Genomic DNA, 25450 nt, shown 5'->3' on the forward strand with positions numbered 1-25450 from the left:
CAATAACATAATTCACACCTCAACTACGCATACACGAGAGCTTTGCAATACACACCTCATCTGCTGCAGAACATCACAATACACACCTCACCTGCTGCAGCACATTACAATACACACCTCATCATCAAAGAGACTTGTACATGCTCCTTAAAAATTACAATTAAAATTACAATTACCATACCATTACATATAGATCCAGACACCATGACTGTGGTAATCTTCTTATACTTGTTATCCATGGCCTCCTTCCTTCTAAAATCAACTTATATGTGATATATTTATATACTCATCTAACTTGACTAAATGGCGTACTACCATATCCTTGTTTCTCAAAACATTGTATATTTGAATTTTATACATGTATTTTTATCCTGGATGTCTTATATATGACTTCTTTACATGATTTGGAAAAAGTTTTATTTTTATTTTTTAACCTTCATGCATCCATTTATATTGATATTTATATATACATATATTTATTTATAATTTTTATATTTTTGTATAATAGAGCACTGTTTTAAAAAAACTATACGGACCTGAAGAAGGGAGCGGTACGCTCCCGAAACGCGTCGTCCTTGTATGCATCTTAATAAAAGCCTTGTCAACACTGAGAAGCGCGACTATTGGTCCTGATTTTTTACCCCACATCTGTACATGCGCTACACAGAGCAGACAGCGGGAGCTCAGGGAGTTAAATGCATGGCTCAGATCCTGGTCTAGAGAAGAGGGATTTGGGTTCCTAGAGCACTGGGCTGACTTTTCGTTGGGGTACTAGCTGTTTTCCACAGATAATTTGCACCTAAATGGAAGGGGGGCTGCTGTGCTGGGGGAGAAGATCCTAGCAGGGGTGGCAGAGTATTTAAACTAGGATGGGGGGAGGAGGAAAAGGAAGACACAAAAAGGTAGACAGGTCAGAGAGGGGGCAGGTTATGTGGGTTGGTGGTGAAGTGGGTGGTTTATGGGGAACTAAGGCAGTGGATAAGGAGATCCACAAGTTGCAAAACAATAGTGAGGATATATGTGCCAGTAAAATTACTATAAATCAGATAAATAACCATGGAAAATTAAAGTGTATGTTCACAAATGCCAGAAGTATCACAGGCAAAATGGGCGAGCTTGAGGCTCTGATATTAGAGGAACAGTTAGATGTTGTTGGTGTAGCAGAGACATGGCTCGATGCATCGCATGATTGGGGTGTTAATATTCAAGGTTTTACACTCTTTCAGAAAGGCAGGGCAAATAGGAGTGGAGGTGGTGTATGTCTATATGTCAGAAGAGACATAAAAGCGAATGTGAATGAGTCAGTAGTCTCAGAAGAGTGTGAGGAGGCTGAAACTTTGAGGGTTGAAATTCAAAGCCAAGAGATCTTTGAGAAAATTATTTTTGGTTTAATTTATAGACCCCCCTAACATCACTGAGGAAATAGAGGGTCACCTATATAAACAGATGAAGATGACTGCACAGCAGGGGACACTAGTGATAATGGGAGACTGTAACTTTCCAAATATAAATTGGGGTCAGGGCTCGTCTTCATCTGTGAAGGGGAGACATTTTCTCAACTTTCTGCAAGATAATTTTATGGTGCAGTTTGTAGAAGATCCCACAAGAAATGAAGCATTGTTGGACCATGTGATTTCTAACAATACAGAGATTGTCCAAGATGTCAGTGTCCGGGAAACAGCAATCATAACATAATTATTTTACTCTTAAACTGTAAAAAGCAAAAACAGGTGGGAAAATCAAAAACATGGAATTTTAAGAAGACTACCGTATTTTCTGGACTATAAAACGCACTTTTTAGCAAGAAAAAATCTCCCCGATGTCCTACAAGTCCAGGACCTGCGGTGATGTCAGAATCATGTGACTTATCACATGCTTCTTACATCATCACAGGTCTCATACTGTCATGCTGCACTGGAACAGGGTAAGAAGAAGGGAAATGGGGGAAGTATGTGTGTGTATGTATATGTGAGTTGAGTGTGTATGTGGATGGATGATGCAGTGTTGAATGTGTATGTGGATGGATGATGCAGTGTTGAATGTGTATGTGGATGGATGATGTAGTGTTGAGTGTGTATGTGGATGGATGATGCAAAGTTGAGTGTGTATGTGGATGGATGATGCAGAGTTGAGTGTGTATGTGGATGGATGATGCAGGGTTGAGTGTGTATGTGGATGGATGATGCAGAGTTGAGTGTGTATGTGGATGGATGATGCAGAGTTGAATGTGTATGTGGATGGATGATGCAGAGTTGAATGTGTATGTGGATGGATGATGCAGAGTTGAGTGTGTATGTGGATGGATGATGCAGAGTTGAGTATGTATGTGTATGGATGATGCAGGTTTGAGTGTGTATGTGGATGGATGATGCAGAGCTGAGTGCTTATGTGGATGGATGATGCAGAGCTGAGTGCTTATGTGGATGGATGATGCAGAGCTGAGTGTGTATGTGGAAGGATGATGCAGAGCTGAGTGTGTAACTATGGATGATGCAGAGCTGTCTGTGTAAATGTATGTCTGTGTGTGCTGTGCTTTAATGCAACCAACATTGATATTTTAATTGGTGCAAAATATATTTTTCCATTTTTTGGAAGCCTAAATCTGGGGTGCGTCCTATAGTAAGAAGCGTCTTATAGTCCGAAAAATACGGTAATTTAGAGAAATTCAGGGCTGCACAACAGGATATAGACTGGGATGATGATATATGACTCACATGATGATACTAATGTTAAATGGGAGAAATTCAAATCTAGACTGGGTCATTATACTTCTAAATCAGGTAACAAATATAGATTGGCTAGATTACACCACGTGTGGCTTACAGCTGTAGTTAAAAGGCCAATTAATGATAAAAAGAGGGCATTCAAAAATATTAATCTGACGGGTTAGCTAAAGCTTTCAATACTTTCAATACTAAATCAGGCAAAATACATTTTTTTTAAGTATATCAATGCAAAAAAGTGGGTCAGAGCAGGTTGGACCCATTTATTCTGAAAATGGGGCATCGGTGACTGGAGACCAAGAGAAGGCAGAGATACTAAATGGCTTTTTTAGCTCCGTTTATACAATGGAAGAAAGAACTTCTGATGTGGGTGGTGCCAGTGCGGGTCATCCTGTAATATACTAGACTGGCTGAATGTAGACATGATTCAATCTAAGCTCAATAAAAATCAATGTGTACAAGGCTACTGGACCAGATGGGTTACACCCCAGAATTCTTAAAGAACTCAGTTCTGTTATTGCTGTACCGCTGTCTAAAATCTTCAGGGATTCCGTAATGTCTGGTGTGGTGCCAAGTGACTGGCACAAGACAAATGTTGTGCAAATATTTAAAAAAGGCTCTAGAACTTTGCCAGGCAATTACAGGCCTGTAAGCTTAACTTCCATTGTGGGAAAAATATGGGAAGGGTTAGTAAAAGACTATATACTGGAGTATGTGACATCAAATAGTATAATAAGTGACAGCCAGCATGGGTTTACTAAGAATAGAAGTTGTCAAACTAACCTGATCTGCTTCTATGAAGGACAGAGGAGCTGCTGTGGATATTGTGTTCTTAGACTTTGCAAAGGCATTTGACACTGTCCCTCATAGACGCCTGATGGGTAAAATATGGTCTAGTAGATTGGCAGAAATCATTTACAATTGGATTAAAAACTGGCTGAAGGATCATATGAAGAGAGTCAATGATTCCTACTCGGAATGGTCACCCGTTATGACTGGTGTACCTCAGAGTTCTGTGCTTGGCCCACTACTATTTAATATATTTATTAATGATATAGAGGTAGGAATTAATAGCACTGTGTATATTTTTGCAGATGACACCAAATTGTGTACTATGACCGGACCGGAGCCCAGAACTGGACTATGATACAGAAGTATCATAGTTGATACATCCATCAAGTTCAAACAAGGAAGGTAAGGAATTGGATGAGGAAGGGATTTAGGGGAAACAATTCTATATAACATAACCATCAATGTTATTTAAGTGTAAAAAGGCATCTAACCCTTCTTGGAGCTCTCTGCTGTCCCTGCTGTGACCAGCACCCGAGGCAAGCTATTCCACATATTGACAGTTCTCATAGTAATAAAGCCCTGTCACTTTTGAAGATTAAACCTTGTTTTCTCCAGATGGAGACAGTGCCCCCTTGTCTTTTGATGTGATTTAATCTGGAACATCTTTCCGCCATCATTTTTGTATGGGCCATTCATATATTTATATAAATTAATCATGTCCCTTTGAAGTCATCTCTTTTACAGTCTAAATAAATCTAGTTTTATTTTTTATTATGATTTTTGTGGCTCTTCGTTGAACCCTCTCCAGCTCCAGGGCATCCTTTTTATGGACCGGTGCCCAGAACTGGACAGCATACTCTAGGTGGGGCCAAACCCATGCCTTGTACAGTGGTAATATTACATCCCTATCACGAGAGTCCATACCACTTTTGATACATGACAACATCTTGCTAGCTTTAGAGGCAGCTGAATGACATTGCATGCTGTTATTTAATTAATGATTTACTAGTACCCCGAGGTCCTTCTCAACAAGGGACTCTATCAGATTGACTCCCACAAGGACGTATGCTGCCTGTGGATTATTAGCCCCCAGGTGCATAACATTACATTTATCCACATTGAACCTCATTTGCCAAATGGATGACCAAATATTCAGTTTGTCCAAGTCACCCTGCAGCCTATGAACATCCTTCATAGACTGTATTTACTATATAGCTTGGTGTCTTCTGAAAAAATATACCCAGTGTTATTACCGTATTTTTTGCCCTATAAGGCGCACCGGACTATAAGGCGCATTAGTCCGATGCGCCTTATATATGTAATAATTCCATATATAAGGCGCATCGGACTATAAGGCGCGGGGTCCGGGGGCGTGGCAGAGGTCCGGGGGCGGAGCGGAGACCCGACGGGACGCGGCGACGGGACGCGACGCCGAGACGCGACGGGGAACGCGGGGAAGGTGAGCGGGGAAGGTGAGGGGGAGGTGGAGGAGGGCAGCGGACCATACTTACATAGGTCCCCGCTACCGGAGACAGCAGATCTCCAGCGGGAACTGCAGACCACGCGGCAGAAGTTGTTCGTGCCGCGTGTTCTGCAGTTCCCGCTGGAGATCTGCTGTCTCCGGTAGCGGGGACCTATGTAAGTATGGTCCGCTGCCCAGCGCCATACATAGGGCGCACCGGACTATAAGGCGCACTTTGGATTTCCACGGAAATCCAAGGCTTTTAAGTGCGCCTTACAGTCCGGAAAATACGGTAATTCCTAACTCTATATCATTAATACATATATTAACTAATAGTAGGACAAGCACTATTGGAAGCACAATGGAAGTTAAACTTATAGGCCTGTAATTGCCTGGCAAAGTTTTTAAAATATTGGCACAATATTCGCCTTACGCCAGTCACTTGACACCATACCAGACATTAGGGAATCCCCGAAGATTTTAGACAGCGGTACAGGAATAACAGATCTGAGTTATTTAAGAACTCTGGGGTGTAAACCATCTGGTTCAGGAGCCTTGTACACATTGATTTAATTAAGCCTAGATTGGATCATGTCTATATTGAGCCAGTCTACTATATTACAGGGTGCATGACCCACACTGGAACCTCCCACATCAGAAGTTCTGTCTTCTATTGAATAAACGGAGCTAAAAAAAAGCATAAGTTAATTTGAGTCATCAGCCTCAGAAATCGCAGCTCAAATGAGATACTAGGCCAATACCACATAGAGTTCTAGCAGCAGGCACATCGCTACAACAACTGTTAAGAGGAGACTGTGATCAGCAGCCTTTATGGTAAAATAGCTGCTAGGAAACCACTGCTAAGGACAGGCAACAGGCACAAGAGACTTGTTTGAGCTAAAGAACACAGGGAATGGACAGTAGAGCAGCAGAAATCTGTGCTTTGGTCTAATGAGTCCAAATTGAAATCTTCGGTTCCAACCACGTGTCTTTGTGCGACACAGAAAAGGTGAACAAATGGACTCTACATGCCTGGTTCCCACTGTGAAGCATGGTGGAGGAGGTATGATGGTGTGAGGGTGCTTTGCTGGTGACACTGTTGGGTATTTATTCAAAATTGAAGGTATACTGAAACAGAATGGTTACCACAGCATTTTGTAGCGGCATGCTATTCCATCCGGTTTGCGTTTAGCTGGACCATCATTTATTTTTTAACAGGACAATGACCTCCAAACATATCTCCAAGCTGTGTAATGGCTATTTGACCAAGAAGGAGAGTGATGGGGTGTTATGCCAGTTGACCTGGCCTCCACAGTCACCAGACCTGAACCCAATTGAGATGGTTTGGGTTGAGCTGGACCGCAGAGTGAAGGAAAAAGGGAAAACAATTGCTAAGCATTTCTGGAAACCCCTTCAAGACAGTTGGAAGACTAGTCCAGGTGACTTCCTCTTGAAGCTCAGCAAGAGAATGCCAAGAGTGTGCAAAGCAGTAATCAAAGCATAAGTGACGATCGGATCTGTGATGTTGTTATATGTATTCTGCTAATATGTTTACTGTCAATGTGTTTTGCATGTTCTGCCCAGCAACAGTGAAGTACTGAGGAGGAGGAGCAGTCTGGTTTAGGGCAGTTGTCACATACAGAGCAAGGAGAAGCATGGAATAAAGTTGTCTCCGAGCCTGCAGTCCAGTGATCCGGTGTCAGTTCCTTCTACATCATACGGGTTCCCACCACAACATTACAGGATGCAGTGTTCAGGGTATTTTCAAAGTAATGTAACTGGGAGCAGGAGGGGGAGGGAAAATAGAACTCGGGGGAGGGGGGAATGAGGAATAGAACTGGGGGCAGGAGGAGAGAGGGAATAGAACTGGGGGAAGAAGGGGAGAGGGAAACTAAAACTGGGGCCAGGGGGGGCAGGAAAACTACCAACTGAGGGAAGGGGGGAGAGGGAAACTAGAACTGGGGGGGCTGGAGGAGAGGGGAAGTAGAACGGGGGGCAGGGGTGTGAAACTAGACCGGGGGGGGGGGGGGGCAGTATTATAGTAGCTATATTCTTGTATGTAGGGGGCATTATTATAGCAGTTATATTCTTGTAAGTATGGGGCAGTATCATAGTAGTTATATTCTTATACAATGGGTGCAGTGTTATAGTATAATCAGAGAAAAATCCACAGCAGCAAACACTCACTGGTAAAACCCCTGGTTGATTGTGGGTGTTAACTATGTGAATGACGATCTGTTACTATGACAGCCTTGGGTCTTGTTTTAACCCATATTTTATGCTGTACAACTTGCACATTGTAATAGAAGATGTGGATAATCCCCATTTACTGCCATATTGTAATATGGCAGTATATGTTAGGATCAATCAGACAACCTAGGGTTAAAGTACCTATGGGGTCTGAAAAATAGTAAAACATTATAAAAAAGTAAAAAAAATCAATTAAAAAAACATAAAAAGTTCAAATCACCCCCCTTTCCCTCGGGTCCCTAGGTGTGAACATGGAATGGGGGACACTTATTTTTTAATAAAAAATATTTATATATGATAGAATGTTTACTTTATAGTTATTGCAGTTTCCCCTGGCTCCTCCAGTTTCATCCCACACTCCTATAGATACTGGTAGGTTGATTAGATTGTGAGCCCCTTCGCAACAGGGACTGATTTGGCAAACTCTGTGTAGCATTGTGGAATCTGTATATAAATAAAGGAATTATTATTATTTTTTATAACAGGATGGTGCAGAAAGCTATTAGTTTTCTGCCTCATCACAGTTCCCTTGTAGTTGTGATGCTGAGTTATGATGTCAGAGGACGATGAGATGAGGAGAGCTGCTGGGGAACAGGGACAGCTGAGAATGTGGTTTTTATTTTTATAATTCATTTGAAACAAGGAAAAGAGGATGGAGGGCACAATATCGGAGGTATGAGAGGGTCCCACAATATAGGGGGATATGAGAGGGAGCCTACACAATGAGGGGGATATGAGAAGGGGCTCACATTAGGAGGGTATGAGAGGGGGACACATTATGGGGGATATGAGAAGGGCCCCCACTATGGGGGGCATGATAGGGGACCAAAATATGAAAGGGGTTATTAGAGGGGGTCAAAATATGGGGCATATTAGAGGAGGCTCATAATTTAGGGGTATAAGAGGGGGCTACAACCTATGAGAGAGATGAGATAGGGTACAATATGAGGAGGATATGAGAGTGTCCACACTATGAGAGGTTGATGAAGTTCCACAATATGAGGGGGGATATGAAAGGGGAAAATATGCTCCATATGAGGGGGGGGGGGCAAACAATTTTGGGGATATGAGAAGGGGCAACAGTATAAGGAAGAGATGAGAGAGGCCACTATATGAGGAGGACATGAGAGGGTCCACAATGTGATGACCAGATGACGGGCCACAATATGATGAGGAGATTAGGGGCCACAATATGAGGGGAATGAGAGGGGCCACAATAGGAAGAGAAAATGAGAGCACTCATTATGAGGGGGGGATGATAGAAGTCACAATATGAGGAGAAAAGATTCCACAAAATGGGGAGGAAATCAGAGAAGCCACATTTGAGGGTGAGATTAGAGGGGACACAATATGAGAAAGAGATGAGACATCTCCATATCAGGGGAAGGTGAGGGGCCACAATATAAGGAGGAGGTGAAAGGGTCCACAATATGAGGGGGAGATGAGAGGAGGTCACAATATGAAGAGGAAATAAGAGGATACAATATGAGGGTGAGATGAGAGAAGTCACAATATGAGGGGGAAATTAGAGAATCCACAATATGATGGGGAGATGAGAGGGGCCCCAATATGAGATGTAGATGAGAGATCACAATAGAAGGGGGGCATAAGGGGCCACAATATGAGGGGGAGGTGAGAGGTCACAATTTGAGGGAGAGATGAGTGGGGCCACCATATGATGGGGAGGTGGGAGGGTCCATAATATGAGGAGGAGATGAGAGAAGCCACAATATGAGGGAGAGATAAGGTGGGGGTGCACAATATGAGTGGGAGAAGAGAGTAGTCATAATATGAGGGGGTGATGAGAAAAGCCACACTATGAGAGGGAGAAGAGAAGGGCCACAATATAAGGGGGAAAACGCATTCTATAAATGCGGCCTTAGAATATACAGGTAACATTTCCATGAAGCTGTAGGTGGGCTGTAGGCCTCCCAATCCAACCCTGGATATAAATATAAATAAACAGTAAAAATCATAAACATGTTAAGTATGCCCGTGTTCCAAAATGCTAGATCTATCAAAATATAGCACCCAAAGAGTAAAATGCCACTTTTTGCAGAAGAAAGAAAAAACGAAGTCCACCAAAAATTACGCAAATGCATTTTTGTACTAATTTCACTACATTTGGAATTTTTTGCTTGCTTCCCAGTACATGGCATTGAATTTTAAATATTGTCACTATGAAGTGCAATTTGTTACGCAGAAAACAAGCCATCACACAGCTCTTTACATGGCAAAATATAGAATTTATAGATTTTTTAAGTCGGTAAGGGCTTAATGACACTTTTAAAAGAACATTTCAAGAGTTATAAGAGAACAGAACCTGCTGCTAAGGGCAAATCCTATCCAATTTTTGTTTAAAAACCCATCAACCATATAACACAGGCTATTTCAGGATTTTTGATTCTGCAGTCAATGGTCCACTATGGGCAATCTACAGCAAGCTCACCAAGTGAGTACACTGTTACTGAAAATACTCCTCAAAAAAGCTGGTAGGAGTATTTTTAACCTGCCAGAAAAACCTGGGCATGCAGGTCATCACCTATTATCAGTAGTAGATGTATTGTAGTGCTATCTTATAACATAATCTGTCTACAAATAGAAGCCCTTAGAGAGTAAAAATTGTAGTGTATAGTACTTTTTTTTTTGTGATATGAAAAAAAACAAAATTAATGTTTAAATAAATACTCAAAATAACAGCTGATCAGTGGACAAGCCATGGATAAGTCATCAATATCAACCCTCCTGTATCTCAAAGGGGGGCAATGGATAGAAGGAAGGGGGCAATGGACAACAAATATAAGAACATTACCACATCTATGGTGTTTGAATCTATGAGTTAATGTCCCTGGTTTATCATGCTTGATTTTGATGGTAAAGTTTCTTTAAATATTAAAAGGTAATCAGCAAAAGAGGTGACTTAACTTATAATGTAACTTAACTTTTACTAATAAGAGTTAAAAACAAAAATAAAAGTGACCGATATTGAGCACAAATTAAGGGGAACACCAAACAGGTAAGGGATGCTTGCATGCTAGTGTTCCCTGAGGAGATTTGTACCAGGTAGCTCCCCTGCCTTGCATACCTTATGCTGTGTAGAATGAGAGTAAGGTACTTGCTTTAGAATTTACTAGAAAACAATGGGATTTAGGTGGGAATAGCTCCTTTCTACCACCTTTAGCACTGTGAAGTATACCTGAACTAGATAAAATTTGGAAGGGTGCCCATTTATTTTTGTTTACTAGGGCAACTCCTTCCAGGCAAGTTCTTGTAAGTACCTTTTTGGGCCGCAGTCAATTTTTTGGGGTCAGGGCAAGTTTTTAGGGAATACTAAGGTCTTATGTTCTCTTTCACCATCTATCACCACCCAAATGGAAGGTGGGACCCTACCTGGTAATTGGTTCCATTTATCTCTAAAATTGAATCAATCCTTCAGTGAGGTTCAATGTTTGCCATGCTTTTTAAATTGGTTGGGTTTGCACACTTTTTTGTCACTTTAATGTTCGTTTTGCATTTTAACTCTTTCTTCTATTTGAGATGCTAATTTATTAGAAAAGGGAGTACACTGCATAATGTTTAAGACATCCAGGTAACAATAAAATATCCAGCATAAACTGGACATTTAATTCTAACATTTATACCATCACTTTAACACCTTTGGTGGATAATAGATTATATGGGCAACCATAAGTAGGATGTAGCTCCTATAGGATGATGAACATGTACATAAATCAAAAACTAAACATCAAGAATGAACAATGAAGACTAAGAGCCTGGCTTTGACAGCCAACACCTACACCAACATCTGACATCCGAGAAAACTCGGATTCCTGTCATTTAACCATTCAAAACCTCATTCAGGGCAAATAACAGTGTAGGTTAATTGTAGAACATTCCCCATTATCATGTGCCAATCAGCCACAGCAGGGTATACCTTCTGTATTATGTCCAGAATCACATAGTAAATTGAAAAAGCACAACAACCATCATAAAGGCAAAATAATCACACTTTGACATTTTTGGAAACTATCATAGAAAGAGATTGTCTAAAAAATGTTTTCTTACTTTCAGAAGACACAGATGAAATGGAGATTATAAAGGAGAAGACTAGGGGGATACTGTAGATCTTCATTTCAATGGTAATAAACACAGGGGCATAATACCTGTAGACAAGACACAATAAAGATGACAATAATTATAATAACATCTAAAATTATTATAGTGATAATAATAAAAACATATAATAAAATATAAAAAAATCTGACTTTATGTACATTTCTACATCAAATAATTTTGATCAGTATACTCTGATAAGTGTGTAACCTCCAACTTACCTTGCTTGGGAGATGTACAGGAAATTTGGCTGAAGAGAATATTTCAAAGCTTATATAGTCCTGGAAATATTGCATCTTTCTCAGACAAGTAAAAAAAAAGTGGGTGTAGCCCAATCACTGAAAGTTAACTTTCCACAAGTGCTGGAAAATGTAGCAAAGTAACTAGAATTGAGCAACATGGTGAATCACTTTAAATAGGTTAACATCTGAAAAATTATTGATCTAGAACTAAGGACCTGCAGAGCTATGGAATGCTGATAAGCTGCAATAAGTATTCAACTTTAATTACACTTGCTCCTCTGTCACACTTTATTATTTCAAGTTCACTGTCAATTTTAATGTGAGCGGAGTGAGTACACTCAAAATACATTTTTTAAAACTTCTAGTTCTGTGTAAAAAGTAAATAATTTTCTCCTTTGTTGTTTTAGCGTTTAACTTTTTGAGGGAAGACTTACTTTTATAGTTTTATTCTTACCATTTTGGGTCGCTTCTAAATCTAGAGGAAAAAAAGAAAAACACTTCTGAAATGTTTTGCTTTAACTGTCTTAACCATATTGGACAGATAATATAAAGTTTGTAAAGTTATAAATTTGGCAATTTGAATGCATTTTATTACTGTTTTTGTCAGTGCTGTCAGCAATCAAACCAGACCGCGACACCTAAACAGCAAGCCACCATATTGGACTCTGTGATGTCATCATGGCAGCGTCAATTGGTTCCTCAGATCGCTCAGAGACTCTTAGGACTGTCATTCAGCCTGATCTGTTACAGATTAGCAGTAAATTCACAATATACTGCAATACAGTGTGAATAGACTACCTATAGCAGTGATGGTGACCCCAAACTTCAACTAAAACCCACTTATTTTTGTATCAGATTTCAGATTATCATTGTAGTTTCCCTCAGGAGCACCAATATTAATCAAGCTCAATCCATACCTCATTGTGTGCAACCAAAGATAAACACGACACATCCTCGGCTACCTGGTCTGCAGGTGGAAGCCTCGAATCCTGCCTGGTGCTCTGAGTGCTCAAAGCTAGAGCTCAAAGTGCAACCTCTGGCCCCAGTGGCATAGGTTTTCCACCTATGCTCTATAGGGTTAAAGTACCCGAGGGGGCTAAGAAAAAATATATAAACTTTTTTTTCTAAATTTCAAAAATCAAATATCACCCCTTTCAATAGAACACATTAAAATAAATAAACAAACAAAGACCTTCCAAAATATAAATAAAATTGTCCATGTCATGAATGCTTTCATTTAGCGCCCCAAATGACATGTCACCTTTATTCTTTGGGTTGGTATGATCACAGGGATACCTAATTTATATGGGTTTTATAATGTTTTCATACATTATAAAAATTAAAACATCCTGTACAAAATATTTTGTTTTCATTATGCCATGTTCTGGTGCTAATAACCTTTTCATACTTCAGTGTATGGTGCTGTGTGTGGTGTTGTTTTTTGCAACTTTTGATGGTGTTTTTAATGCTACCATTTTGAGGACTGTACAGCCTTTTGATCACTTTTTATTGTTTTATTTAAATATTTTTTTAAATGGCAATAAAGTTGCATTTTCAGCTTTGGGCGCTATTTAATGTTATGGGCTAAACGCCAGCAAAAACCGTTATTATATTTTGATACATCAGACATTTTGGAACGGAACAACGCCTAACATGTTTTTACTGTTATTTGTATTTATATCAGCTCTAGGGAAACTGTGGTGATTCGAATTTTTAGCTTTTTTTATTAAATTTTTTTTTACTTTATTTTTTTTTTACTATTTTTCAGACCCACTAGGGTTATTTAAACCGAGATTGTCTGATTGATCCTACCATATACTGCCATACTACAGTATAGCAGTATGTGAGGATTTTACATATCATGTATTACAATGTGCAGTCTTTGTGTGACCCGAGGCTGTCATCGCAACGGGGAGTGACGTTCCGAGACAAGATCGTGCCGCTGGTCTTTAATGGTGCCAGCAATCGACGGGTTAACAAACACCGATTGTGGGTGTTACCAGTAAGTGTTTGTTGCAATATTCAGCAAACACTTATCGGCTATGGAGAGGGCACAACCCCTAAGCTATGGGGTTAAGATATAACAGACCTATGTAAATTTGGTATCATTGTGATCATACTGACCCAAAGAGTGAAAGCCTTTTAAACAAAGCACAAAACTTTACAGTTATGATTTTATCTGACTTTTATCACGTTTTTACACAAAAAAATTAAAAAGGCTTAATTCTGTAAGGGTTAAATGTTATATTTTTGTTCACATTAATGTATTAGTTCCAGGAGGGAATTTCGACATGCTTTTAATTACCGTAATCACTTGTGCAATGCATTGCACTATTTATGTAGAATGACCAAACTGTGATTCCTAGATGACTGAGTCTGAACATCTCCAAAATGGTAGGTCTTTTGGGCTCTCCTCAGCATGCAATGACAACATGCTTTATATGTTGCTACAAGTACAAACTCAAGAAACTGCTGAAAAACTACCTGAAATAAAAAGTTTTGATCTTCCTGTTCAAAGGTTTTATAAGAATTTATAATCCACAATCTTTGGTTTTTAATTAATGCTGCAAAAGATCAAATAATGTGAACCTCTATGGCCAGTCATATGAAAAAGTTTGGGCACCCCTATTAATCTTAATCATTTTTTGTTATCAAAATTTGGGTTTTTGCAACAGCTACTTCAGTTTGATATAGCTAATAACTGATTGACACAGTAATATTTCAGGATTGAAATGAGGTTTGTTGTACTTACAGAAAATGTGCAATATGCATTAAAACAAAATATGACAGGTGCAAAAGTATGGGCACCTCAACAGAAAAGTGACAATATTTAGTAGATCCTCCTTTTGTAAAAATAACAGCCTCTAGTCGCTTCCTGTAGCTTTTAATGCGTTGCTGAAGGTATTTTTGACTATTCCTCTTTACAAAACAATTCCACTTCAGTTAAGTTTGATGGTCGCCGAGCATGGACAGCCCTCTTCAAATCATTCCATAGATGATTGAGGACTGGGATGGCCATTCCAGAACATTGTAATTGTTCCTCTGCATGATGCCTGGGTAGATTTGGAGCAGTGTTTTGGATCATTGTCTTGCTGAAATATCCACCCCCGGCGTAACTTCAATTTTGTCACTATTATTAGATATATGAAACTGAAATAGCTGTTGCAAAAACCTAAATTTTGATAATTAAAATGATTAAGATTAATAGAGGTGCCCAAACTTTTTCATAAGACTGTATATAAAAAAAATAGATTAATTAGTTTAAATGGATGTTGTGCTGCTGTACTGACCCCAGCCCATGGACACGTATGGTTCTTTTTTCAGGTGAATGCAGCCATCTATTTCCCTTAACCTTAATGTCGAATGTTTTAGCGTTTTTATTTTTTACTACACACCTTCAAAAATCCATAACTTTTTTTTCCATCTAGAGATCTGTGTGAGGGCTTGTCTTCTGCATAACAATTTGCACTTCATAGTGACGGTATTTTATATTCCATGCTAAGGGAAGCAGGAAAAAAATTCCAAATGCTGTGTAATTGGGGAAAAAAATGTATTTGTGCCGTTTTCTTGTGGGCTTGGATTTTAATGCTATTACTATGCGGCCCAAAATGCCCCAAATGTCTATTTTATTCTTTGGGTTGGTACGAACACAGGGATATCAAATTTATATAGGTATTATAATGTTTTCATACACTTACAAAAATTAAAACCTCCTGTGCAAATCACATATTGTAATAAATTAGTTAAAATCAGACAGCCTCAGGTCTTTGTATGACCTAAAGCTGTCATGGTAACCGATCGCCTCCCCTGATGACTTCACAGGGGGCAGATATCAAATCCAATTTGGCAGCACCCACACACCTGCTGGAGGCATTTACAGGGTTAACACCCACGATTGGTGCCAGCACCTACTATGGGTGTTACTTGTGGGTGTGTGCTGCAATGTGCAGCAAATGCCAACCTTGTATCAAGAGGGCTCAGCACATGAAAAGTAACAAATCAAAGTAACAAAGAAACACGTTTCAGTCACAGAAACTGCACTTAAGTTTATGTTTTGGCACAATTATTTTTTTCAACATATTTCATTAGAATAAAAGCTATATTTTAGACACAAATCCTTAAATGCAAGCGTGAAGAAAAAAAATTAAAGAATTACAGTTATTGACAAATGGCTAGTCTGCAAGATTCAGTCAGAGGCTGTGGTTGTATCAAGCTGTCTGTCAATATGAAACTCGCAGGTATAATAAAATGCAATCAAGAGATTGCATGTTTAAAGGAAATTGTCAGCACTAGTACTTTTTTCACCTCTTTATTTGTGTGACTTCCTCCTTATTCTTTAGTTCTTGTGGTCATTGCATATTGTACTAAAACATATTTTACTCCTCCTGTTAAAAAACTATGAAGTTAAAGGGAACGATAGGGGCCAGTGAGGATTGGGGCAGACATATATGACTTCCTGGGGAAAGAAGCAAAAATGTAAAAACACTTAAAAAGGAGAGAAAAAAGTGGCTAAATAGATAAAACATATGTGAAACTTCTGATAAATATTCCCATAGACAAAGTGACATGCGGAGACAGAGACAGTCACTGGAATGAGAGTGTCAAAGACAGTCACTGAAAGTGCCTGCCAGAGACAGACAGTCACTGAAAGTGCCTGCCAGAGACAGACAGTCACTGAAAGCAACTGCCACAGAGGGTCAGAGACAGAAACAGTCAAAAAAGTTCATTAAAAAGGGATGGTCAGTGACAGAGTCAGCCAGAGACAGACTGAGACAGCCTATGGATAAATATAAAATATTTTTTGTTAACCCATTCTATTTTTAGCTAAGCGCAGTTATTTACTATCCAAGGCAATGCCGGGAGCTACAGCTAAATAACTTACTAAGATAAATGTAAGTTACATTAGCTGACCCATTTAGGAAAGCGCTGTAATGGCACATGTTGCAGCAGTTATATATATAGAGTATGGGGACACTTTTCTAGCGGGATCTGGGAGTAGCAAATATAGTTAATACACGTGCACCAAGTGAAGCCTGGATACAGGGTGCCAGCGATTGCTTGACAGGCGGCTCAACAGGATCGGTGGCACCTACGCAATATACATTCATAGTATATAAGGTTGGAAGGAGACGTAAGTCCATCAAGTCCAACCTTTAAGAATTAAATAAATGTTTTATCCCCATAACACGTGATATGTTTTCTCTCCAGAAAGGCATCCAGGCCTCTCTTGAACATGTACATAGAATCTGCCATAACAACCTCCTGGGGCAGAGAGTTCCATAGTCTCACAGCTCTTACAGTAAAGAACCTTTGTCTATGGTGATGGTAAAATTGCCTCTCCTCTAGGCGTTCTGGTCACAGGCCGAGGTATAAAAAGATCTTTGGAGAGATCCTTGTACTGTCCGTTCAGGTATTTGTACATTGTAATGAGGTCTCCCCTCAGTCGTCTTTTTTCTAAACTGAATAATCCCAAATTTTGTAATCTGTCATTGTATTCTAGTTCCCCCATTCCCCTAATAATCCTGGTTGCTCTCCTCTGCACCCGTTCCAGCTCTATTATATCCTTTTTATACACTGGTGCCCAAAACTGTACACAAATATTCCATGTGTGGTCTGACCAGGGATTTGTATAAGGGCAAAACTATGTCTTTATCAGGAGAATCTATTCCTCTCTTGATACATCCCATTATTTTATTTGCTTTAGCAGCAGCCGCCTGGCTCTGGTCACTAAAATTAAGTTTACCATCCACCAATACCCCCAAGTCCTTTTCAGCTTCAGTTTTACTAAGTAATTGACCGTTTAGAACATAATTATACTTTTTGTTTCCATGGCCCAAGTGCATAACTTTACATTTATCTATATTAAACCTCATCAACCATTTCTCTGCCCATCCCTCAAGCTTCCACAAATCCCTCTGTAATGCTAAACTATCGACCTCAGTATTTATAACTTTACACAGCTTAGTATCATCTGCAAATATTGAAACTTGACTGTGTAAACCCACTACAAGGTCATTAATAAAAATATTAAAAAGAAGTGGCCCCAATACTGACCCCTGTGGCACTCCATATACATTGTGATTGTCATTGAGGAAAGCCTATGATGAAAAAACTGAGATACATACTATACATATAGAAATATGAAAAGGGAGGAAAAACAGAATTGCAGGAGGTGCAAGGATTGAATTAAAATATAACATTTGTACAATATAAAGAAATTTAAAACATAGTTAAAAGATCAATATAAGTGCAGCAAGACTTACTGCGAGAAGACTTAATATGTAAATCGAATTGTTCTGCACTAAATAACAAGGTAAATGATAAAATATATGCAAAAAGGAGAAGGGGGATGCACCTAAACTAAATACACACTTTCTAGACCTTCGTATAGATCGAATTGAACCAAACAGTGTAGTTTAAAAATCCAGCACATTTCTCAATGTTTTAGGACTGTAAAATCCTGTGGAGTGGATGTGGTGATACATTCAATAGGGGAAATTTGAGCTCAGAAAACCCCCCAGAATGGGCACAAAGACCGACTCCAGGACCAATAGACCCGTTGGATCGCATCTGGTGCCCGAGCCTATCATGATGACTTGACGGTTTAGGACAGCAATCCCTCCTGCATAACCTTCCCACGAAGGATGAATACAAACTTTTGATATCTGAAGTTAAAGAAGCCTTAAAAGCAAAAAGTAGCACATGTCCGCCATGACTTCCAACAAAAAGATTGGTGAAGCTGGAAGCACACCATGACACTAGACGCTACCTGTCTGGTCTGCAAACCACCATCTCTACTCAATCCTGTGCCTTAAGAGACGTAATGAGACATTTGGAAGCCCAAGGGTCCGCGGTGTCCCTGATGTAAGGCAAGGCCAGACATGACCTCTCTCTTTGCTGATGTCCTAGCTGAACCAGCCATACAGATCACTACGACCAATGTTCTCTAATGGTGGCCCCAGAGACATTATTTGCTGTCTACCCAATTTTGAACTCAAAGAATGCATAATGCTTTCAGCTAGGAAGCAACGGGATCTCAGCTTTGAAGGCTCCAGGGTCTAGGTATATCAAGATCTGTCATGTATGGTAAATCTGTAACTTTGAGATTCTTTGAAGACCTGGGACCATTCTGCTCCATCTCGGACTTACCCATCCCATCCCTGGAAGTTGTATTTACCAACCCCGAAACCTCCACCAATATGGCGACCTGTGCAACAGAAAAGAAGGTGACCGGCATTTCAGAGCTCATCGCGGGACTCTCCGACATGTCTGGCTTCATTCCTCTTCATATATCCCTTCTAGAGTTAATACAGGCAGTCCCCATGTTACGTACAAGATAGGTTCTGTAGGTTTGTTCTTAAGTTGAATTTGTATGTAAGTCGGAATTGTATATTTTATCATTGTAGCTCCAGACAAATTTTTTTTTTTTGCCCCAGTGACAATTGGAGTTAAAATTTTTTTGATGTAATTGGACCAAGGATTATCAATAAAGCTTCATTACAGACACCTTACAGCTGATAATTGCAGTCTGGGATTATAGTAAAGCCTCCAGAGAGCTTCACCAGAGGTCACAGTGTGTAACTATGAGTCGTCTGTAGTTAGTCACTAGTTTTTTTGCTACACAGACATTAAGTGTTAATACGATATGATTATGCGACTTCAGTCATTTATGCAGGGCCACATGAGTTTTTTTATTATTATGTGGCCGATGGGTGATCAGGGTCCAGCAAATTGAACCCTCCTACTGACTTTCGGAATAGTCACCTAATCACCGAAATTTCATTGGTGAAGCAGCCGTGGCGTGGTCTCCCTGCCATTTTTGTGACTTAAACCACAATCCCCCTGCCTGGCAGAGTGACCGTGGGATGACCAGTATTTTTGGTACAGACTAGGATAATCTTAGTGGTTGTTGCCCGACCATGGTATTGTTCCCCTGGTTAAAAGTGCTTGATTGCCTTTTTTCTTTTCTTCTTAACGGTTTGAATTGGTTATTCCACTTGGAGTCCTGTTTATGTTGTCTATATTGTTCTTTTCCTCCCTATCCTCCCTCTTGTGCTTTCCCTTAGGTTTCTTTTAGGGTCACTAACACCCCAGGGGATTCCTTGATGACCCCAGATTAGGATGAAGCTTCATTGCGCCATGTGGAAAAATTCACACCTCTACTTGCTCATCTCTGGGGACAAAGAGATCAAAGGAATAGTGGACCTGTGTGTTGCTGTGTGAAATAACTATGAGAGACAAAAGAAATATCCTAGCTGTCTATAACTGGGGCATAATTCATAATTATGGATCCCCAGTTACAGCGTAGAGTTATAGGATCTAGATACACTCATGGCCCGAGTACACTCATGGCCTAGACACCCCAAGTTTGCTATGGGGTGAACGGTGGCTAGGTACCCTTGTGATTGGAAGCAATGGCCCAATTGTGCCATCTTCCAATCAAAAGTTATGGGGTTTTAATGAAACCCCAGACTCAGGTTGTCTCTCTTTGAAGGGAAGAGGGATGTGAGAAATTCCCCCGCACAGTGACATCACAGCCTGGGGTGGGTGTCAAAAACTGACTTTAAATTAGTGAAACTGCCACATAGCCTTGTTAAGTTCTGAGGACTCTATACATTAGAAGACTGGAAGTTTCCTCTGGCCAATTTGCCACTAACTATCTGATAGTAAGGGTAATATTGTTTCTTTTTTTCCCATACTGTTTGTATGTATCATATGTATAATGTTTCTTAACTTCTTTTTCTTTTATTGTAATCTGGCAAGTTTTTGAGTGTACATATATATTAAAGGGTTAACTTTAATAAGCCTTTGCTTGCAGCCTTAAAGAATCTGGGTTTCAGAGGGGAATTACGTTACCAGCTTATTTACTAAGGATCCACGCGCACACTTTCATCAGAGTTTCCAATGTTTTCAGGTCTTTCGCGGATGTGACAAGAGTCTGCACTGGCATTTTGTTTCACGCGATCAGATTGTGTCGCAAGACAATGCACTTACATTCACCAGAAAGAAAACGGTGACCTCTGGCAGACCTGAGCGGGTAAGCTGCATATGCAGGATATCGAGCGCACGATCTTAGTGAATCGCGGCACAGTGGATTATCATCGGACAATGCACTTTCTGTGAAATCCACGGACCAGGTAAGTAAATGTGCCCCATTATATGTAGTAATTGTAACAATTGCATGTTCTGTGTGAATCATTAGTGTGCATTGTTTGTGTGTTTGAGATGCCTACGGCATTCTTTGTATAAGTAACTCATGGTGGTGGCAGTGGATTGGCAGAGCATGTGGAGTAAATGTACCATTAGGATGCCATTTTGTGGAAATGGGTGGAGCTTAAGGGCTAAATTCTGAAACTTCATAGAGTAGGTGAACCCTGTGTTTGGACTGTGGTGTGCGGGGTTTGTGACACTTAATATCAAGGGTCTTAACTCCAACAGGAAACGGAAACTAGCAATAAATGAACTGTGCAGGCAGAAGGCCCTTTATACAAGAAATCCACTTTGACAACACAGGATCTTTTGCCTCTGCACGTCATTTTTCAACATACACAGGAGGAGTAGCCATCCTGATATCCTCCACATGCCCCATCCAGATTTCTTCCACATAATGAGACCCATAGGGGCAGTACCTGATACTTCAGGGAAAGCTTTGTGGCGATTTTATCCTACTCTGCAATGTCCCCAACACCTCTCAAATCCACTTCCTTACTAAAGTGCTGAACAAATTGCCCAAATTACCCCCTGTAGGAGCGCTTCACATGTATTTCTCTAAACTGTATTCACTCCCCACTATCCTCCTTACATCTGAAACTGAAAGGAACACTCAAATAAACAAATACCGCTACTCCTGCCACCTGTATAAACCCCAGATGAGCTAGAAGACATAATAAAATCACTCCCCAACAGGAAATCATCCTGACTATACTTATATTACCAGACTTACTTCCAAACACTGATTCCCTACATGATTGACTTGTATATTGCCTACCTTGATGGTGAGACACCTCCCACCATGTTCTCCCATTCCTACATTACCTTGATCTGAAAACCTGGGAAGGACCCCCTGGAGTGTGGGAATTACAAGCAAATCATGCTTCTCAATGCAGATTTAAAAACTTTCACCAAACTATTAGCAAATCGTATGCTGCAATAGACTCCAGGGACTCTACTCCAAACCCACAACCACTATTAAACCATATCATGCCTCACCCACCAGCCCCCCCCTGAAAATTATCCAAAATGGAACCCAGCAGGGATGTCCCTTGTCCCCCATTCTGTATGTCCTCTGCATTGAGCCACTAGCAGCCATAGACCCTAGCATACACGGTGTCGGGATCCGGGACAGAAAATATAAACTGTCCTTATTTGCAGTCAATGTACTTCTCAGCATAACCCAGCCTCTTATCTCCCTGCCTAACTTACAAGCCCGGCTAACGCAATTTGGGAAGTTATCTGGATACAAAGTTAACAATACTAAAACAGAAACCCTATCAACCTCCCTGACTCAACTCCGAGCCGACTTCAACTTTATGTGGGAGGACAATGCACTTAAGTACTTAGGAATAAACATTATATCCTCTTATCCTCTTTATGCGCACAATTACACCCGATTGTTTAGGAAATCAGATCCCTCCTGGATAAATGGCATAGCTTTCTCCTTACAATTTTCGGCAGGATCAATGCAATCAAAATGGCCATTTTACCTAAGCTACTGTACTATTTCAAGATCCCCCCGCCCCTCACTACCCTTCGATCACTACAGGCCACTCCACTTCATTTGGGCCCACAAGTATCACAGAGTCACTAAATCAGTATTGTTAGAACATTAAAGTAGGCTGAATATCTGTACCAGACCTAGTCAAGTATTACTGGACCACACAACTCCGGTGCATACCCACCTGGTCCAGCTTCTGCGTTGGATCCAGATGAATCCAGATGGATGGAGATTGATAAACTGTGGATGGCCACTGTCCGCCTCAACTCCTACCTATGAAAAACAGCAGCTTCTCCACACATGCAATCTTTACTAGGCCAAATAGCCTTTACATACAAGAAATGGCAGGCATGCACAGCTATATTCCCCATGGTGTCTAAAAGGACTCACCAATGCAGTCCTTTCTGTATACTCTAGCTCTCTCAGTTGCCATTGCGAGGCACGATTGCTGCTTGTTCAAATTTGCAGATATATTGGATTATAAAACCATGAAGATTCACCCCTTTCAACACTTACAGAATAAATTTTCCTTGCCAAATACTGTTCGCTAAAGGTATCTGCAAAAATGGTTGCCTCCTCCAGTCTAAGGGAAATACCAATGAGGTTTCAGAACCCACCCAATTTGAATATATCTGCAAAATGAGTCAACATACGGCTGGCCCGATCTTTGACATTTATATGATACTTTTCCATCCTCAGCCAGATGCCCCAATTTCCCAACCCTATATGGTGGGAGACCGAGCAGGAGGCCTGGCACCAAATATGGCAAAAAGCTGCCAAAACTCCTATGTGTGTTTCCTATAGGGAAAATTGAGGCGCTGTCAGGCTGCGAGAGGCACTCTAGAACACATTTTCTGGTTATGCCACTAAAAACGCTCAAATCCCCTCAAATGTTATCTACTCTGTATCCTCTCTCCGGATACCGCTGAATCTGCTATTCAACTTTTTGAATGTCCCTCCCCTTCAGATAACGAAACCACCCCCCTCTTTACCCCCCCTCCTCCCCTCTCTTCCCCTTGTAGTCTGTGTGTTATACGTTATGTCTCACTCATGTTGTTATCCATCTTTTGATCTACCGCTACCAATGCTATAATCAGAACGTTTTATGGTAACTGAAGATCCAATATACCCCTAGGGTATTTTTTGTTGTATGTTCACCTTATTTATCTCTCTATGTTTTTGTATAATTCTAAAAAAAATATTTTCAATTAAAAAAAAGAAATGGTTGCTAGAGAAATTCTGATAGCTATCGCTATCTACTATTTTGGAGGACCAATACTATATCCCGACCCTCATTTTTCCCTAAAGCAATCGGTAGCTTTAGGTGTGGACACGGTCGTAGCACATGCTGGGAGTCCATTACGCATAAAAATACCAGTTTCCACTCTAAATTCACTCAAGAAGTATTTGACTTTAAAACATTCATGGACTATGGTTCTAGTTATGTTATTTATCTAACTGTATGTACCTACAAGCTACAATATGAAGACAGTACCATCTGTCACCTCAGGGAGAGGCTAACTAAAGATATATGAACATCCCCAACCCATCCCTACCCTTTCTTTGGGTGGCTGGAAGCAGCCGGGGCCCAGAGTACCAGAGTGGCTGGCTTATGTGGCCTTGGGCACGCTATGGTCACGGTGCTTCGTATTGGGAGGATGGGCCTACAGATCTCCAGCAGGTGGTGGAAAAGTGGAGGGAGAGGCTGATAGAATACACCTGGGGTATCCTGGGGTGAGGAAGGATGGGGAGCCCTTGATGGTGAGGCAGCCTGATCACATGGAGGCACGTTGTTCAAATCAACCCACAGCTATTTATTGGAACTTCAACAGCAGACAACGCCCTAACATTAGCAGTAGGTTTAGCAGGCTGGTAAGCTGGAGATAGCTGATCTGCAGGAAGGGTTGCTCACAGCCTGGTAGTAACTGCAGTCTGGGTTGGTAAAGATGGAGACAGTCCAGATAGTGAACCTCTGCTCTGGGGCTTAGTCTCCTGACTGCTCCAAGGTGTCAGGCAGCAGGACTGAGACAACTCAGCTTCCTGGTGTTGAACACTGCCTTCTGCAGCACAGGCAGGTAGTGCATTCTTCTTTGCTTCTGGAATATACTGACCAAGACTACTGTCACGGATGCACCGTGATGATCGCGGATCAAGGGAACATCCATGCCTCCCTATGTGTCTTGGCACCCCTGGCCCAGACCTCTCCGCGAGCCAGCTTCCTGTCCAAATAGGCCGCGCCCCTGCTCCTAGGGCACACGCGCGCCGGCTCTTCAGGACTTAAAGGGCTTCCATGGTTTCCAAACCAAGCATTCCCCAGCATTCCTACGCTCCTGTGTCTTCAGGGCTCCTACGCTCCTGTATCTCCAGTGTTCCTACACTCTTGTGTCTCCAGCGTTCCTACCCTCCAGTGTCTACAGCATTCCTATGCTCCTACGCGTTTCTGTCTGCCTGTGCCGTGTGCCAGCTCCTGCCTGCCATGAGTTACAGCTCATCCTCCCTAGCTGTTCTCCTGCTGCTAGCCCAGGCTAGCCTATGCATTGGCAGGGTTGTTGCACATAGAAATAATATTGTAAAAGGTTTCGCTCTACATAGTGTATCCAGGAATGCAGCCACACATAACTACAGGGATTTTCAAATTACCCCCATTGAATGTATCACCACATCCACTACACAGCGTTTTAAAGAAATGTTTTGGATTTTTAAACTACGTTGTTTGGTCCTCCCCGGTCTAAACAAAGGTCTAGAAAGTGTTTATTGAATTTAAGTGCATTCACATTCTCCTTTTTCATATATTTTATCGTTTATCTTATTATTTAGCTCCAATTACAATTTAGAACAAGTAGATTTACATATTTAATAGTAAGTCTTGTGCACTTACCGTATATACTTGAGTATAAGCCAACCTGAATATAAGCCGGAACTCCTAATTTTACCACAGCCTCCAGTATGTAGCCAGTCTGCCCCAGTATATAGCCAGCTAGCCTTCCCCCAGGATATAGCCCCCCCCCCCAGTATTTGTATCTTGGCTTTTTCACCATAGGCTTTCTTCAATCACAATGTATATTCCGTAGGCACCTCTGATCATGCTGAGAAGCCTGTCACACATGTGCCGACACCCTGTATCCAGTCTTTGCTCAGCATGTGTGTATTAATT

At 40.8% G+C, this 25450-nt stretch overlaps 1 protein-coding gene and 1 long non-coding RNA gene across 28 annotated transcripts in view; one reads left to right on the plus strand and one right to left on the minus strand.

Annotated features, from left to right (window-relative positions):
- PRG4 (proteoglycan 4) overlaps positions 1-11681 on the minus strand; it is a 138805-nt gene extending 127124 nt beyond the window's left edge. For all 27 annotated transcript variants that reach the window (XM_072128211.1, XM_072128208.1, XM_072128214.1 and 24 more), the window contains exons 1-2: positions 11562-11681; positions 11293-11390 (exon numbers count right to left, since the gene is read on the minus strand). In XM_072128211.1, coding sequence (XP_071984312.1) covers positions 11293-11359 — 67 coding nt within the window. In that variant the 5' untranslated portion in view covers positions 11360-11390; positions 11562-11681. The remainder of the gene's footprint in view (positions 1-11292; positions 11391-11561) is intronic.
- Positions 1888-6751, plus strand: LOC140104596 (uncharacterized). The gene is made up of 3 exons (XR_011850372.1): positions 1888-1924; positions 3818-3917; positions 6196-6751. It is a non-coding gene; the product is annotated as an uncharacterized lncRNA (long non-coding RNA).
- Positions 11682-25450: the final 13769 nt, after the last annotated feature.

This window comes from Engystomops pustulosus, chromosome 10 (assembly GCF_040894005.1).
Source record: "Engystomops pustulosus chromosome 10, aEngPut4.maternal, whole genome shotgun sequence".
Classification (NCBI taxonomy): Eukaryota; Metazoa; Chordata; class Amphibia; order Anura; family Leptodactylidae; genus Engystomops; species Engystomops pustulosus.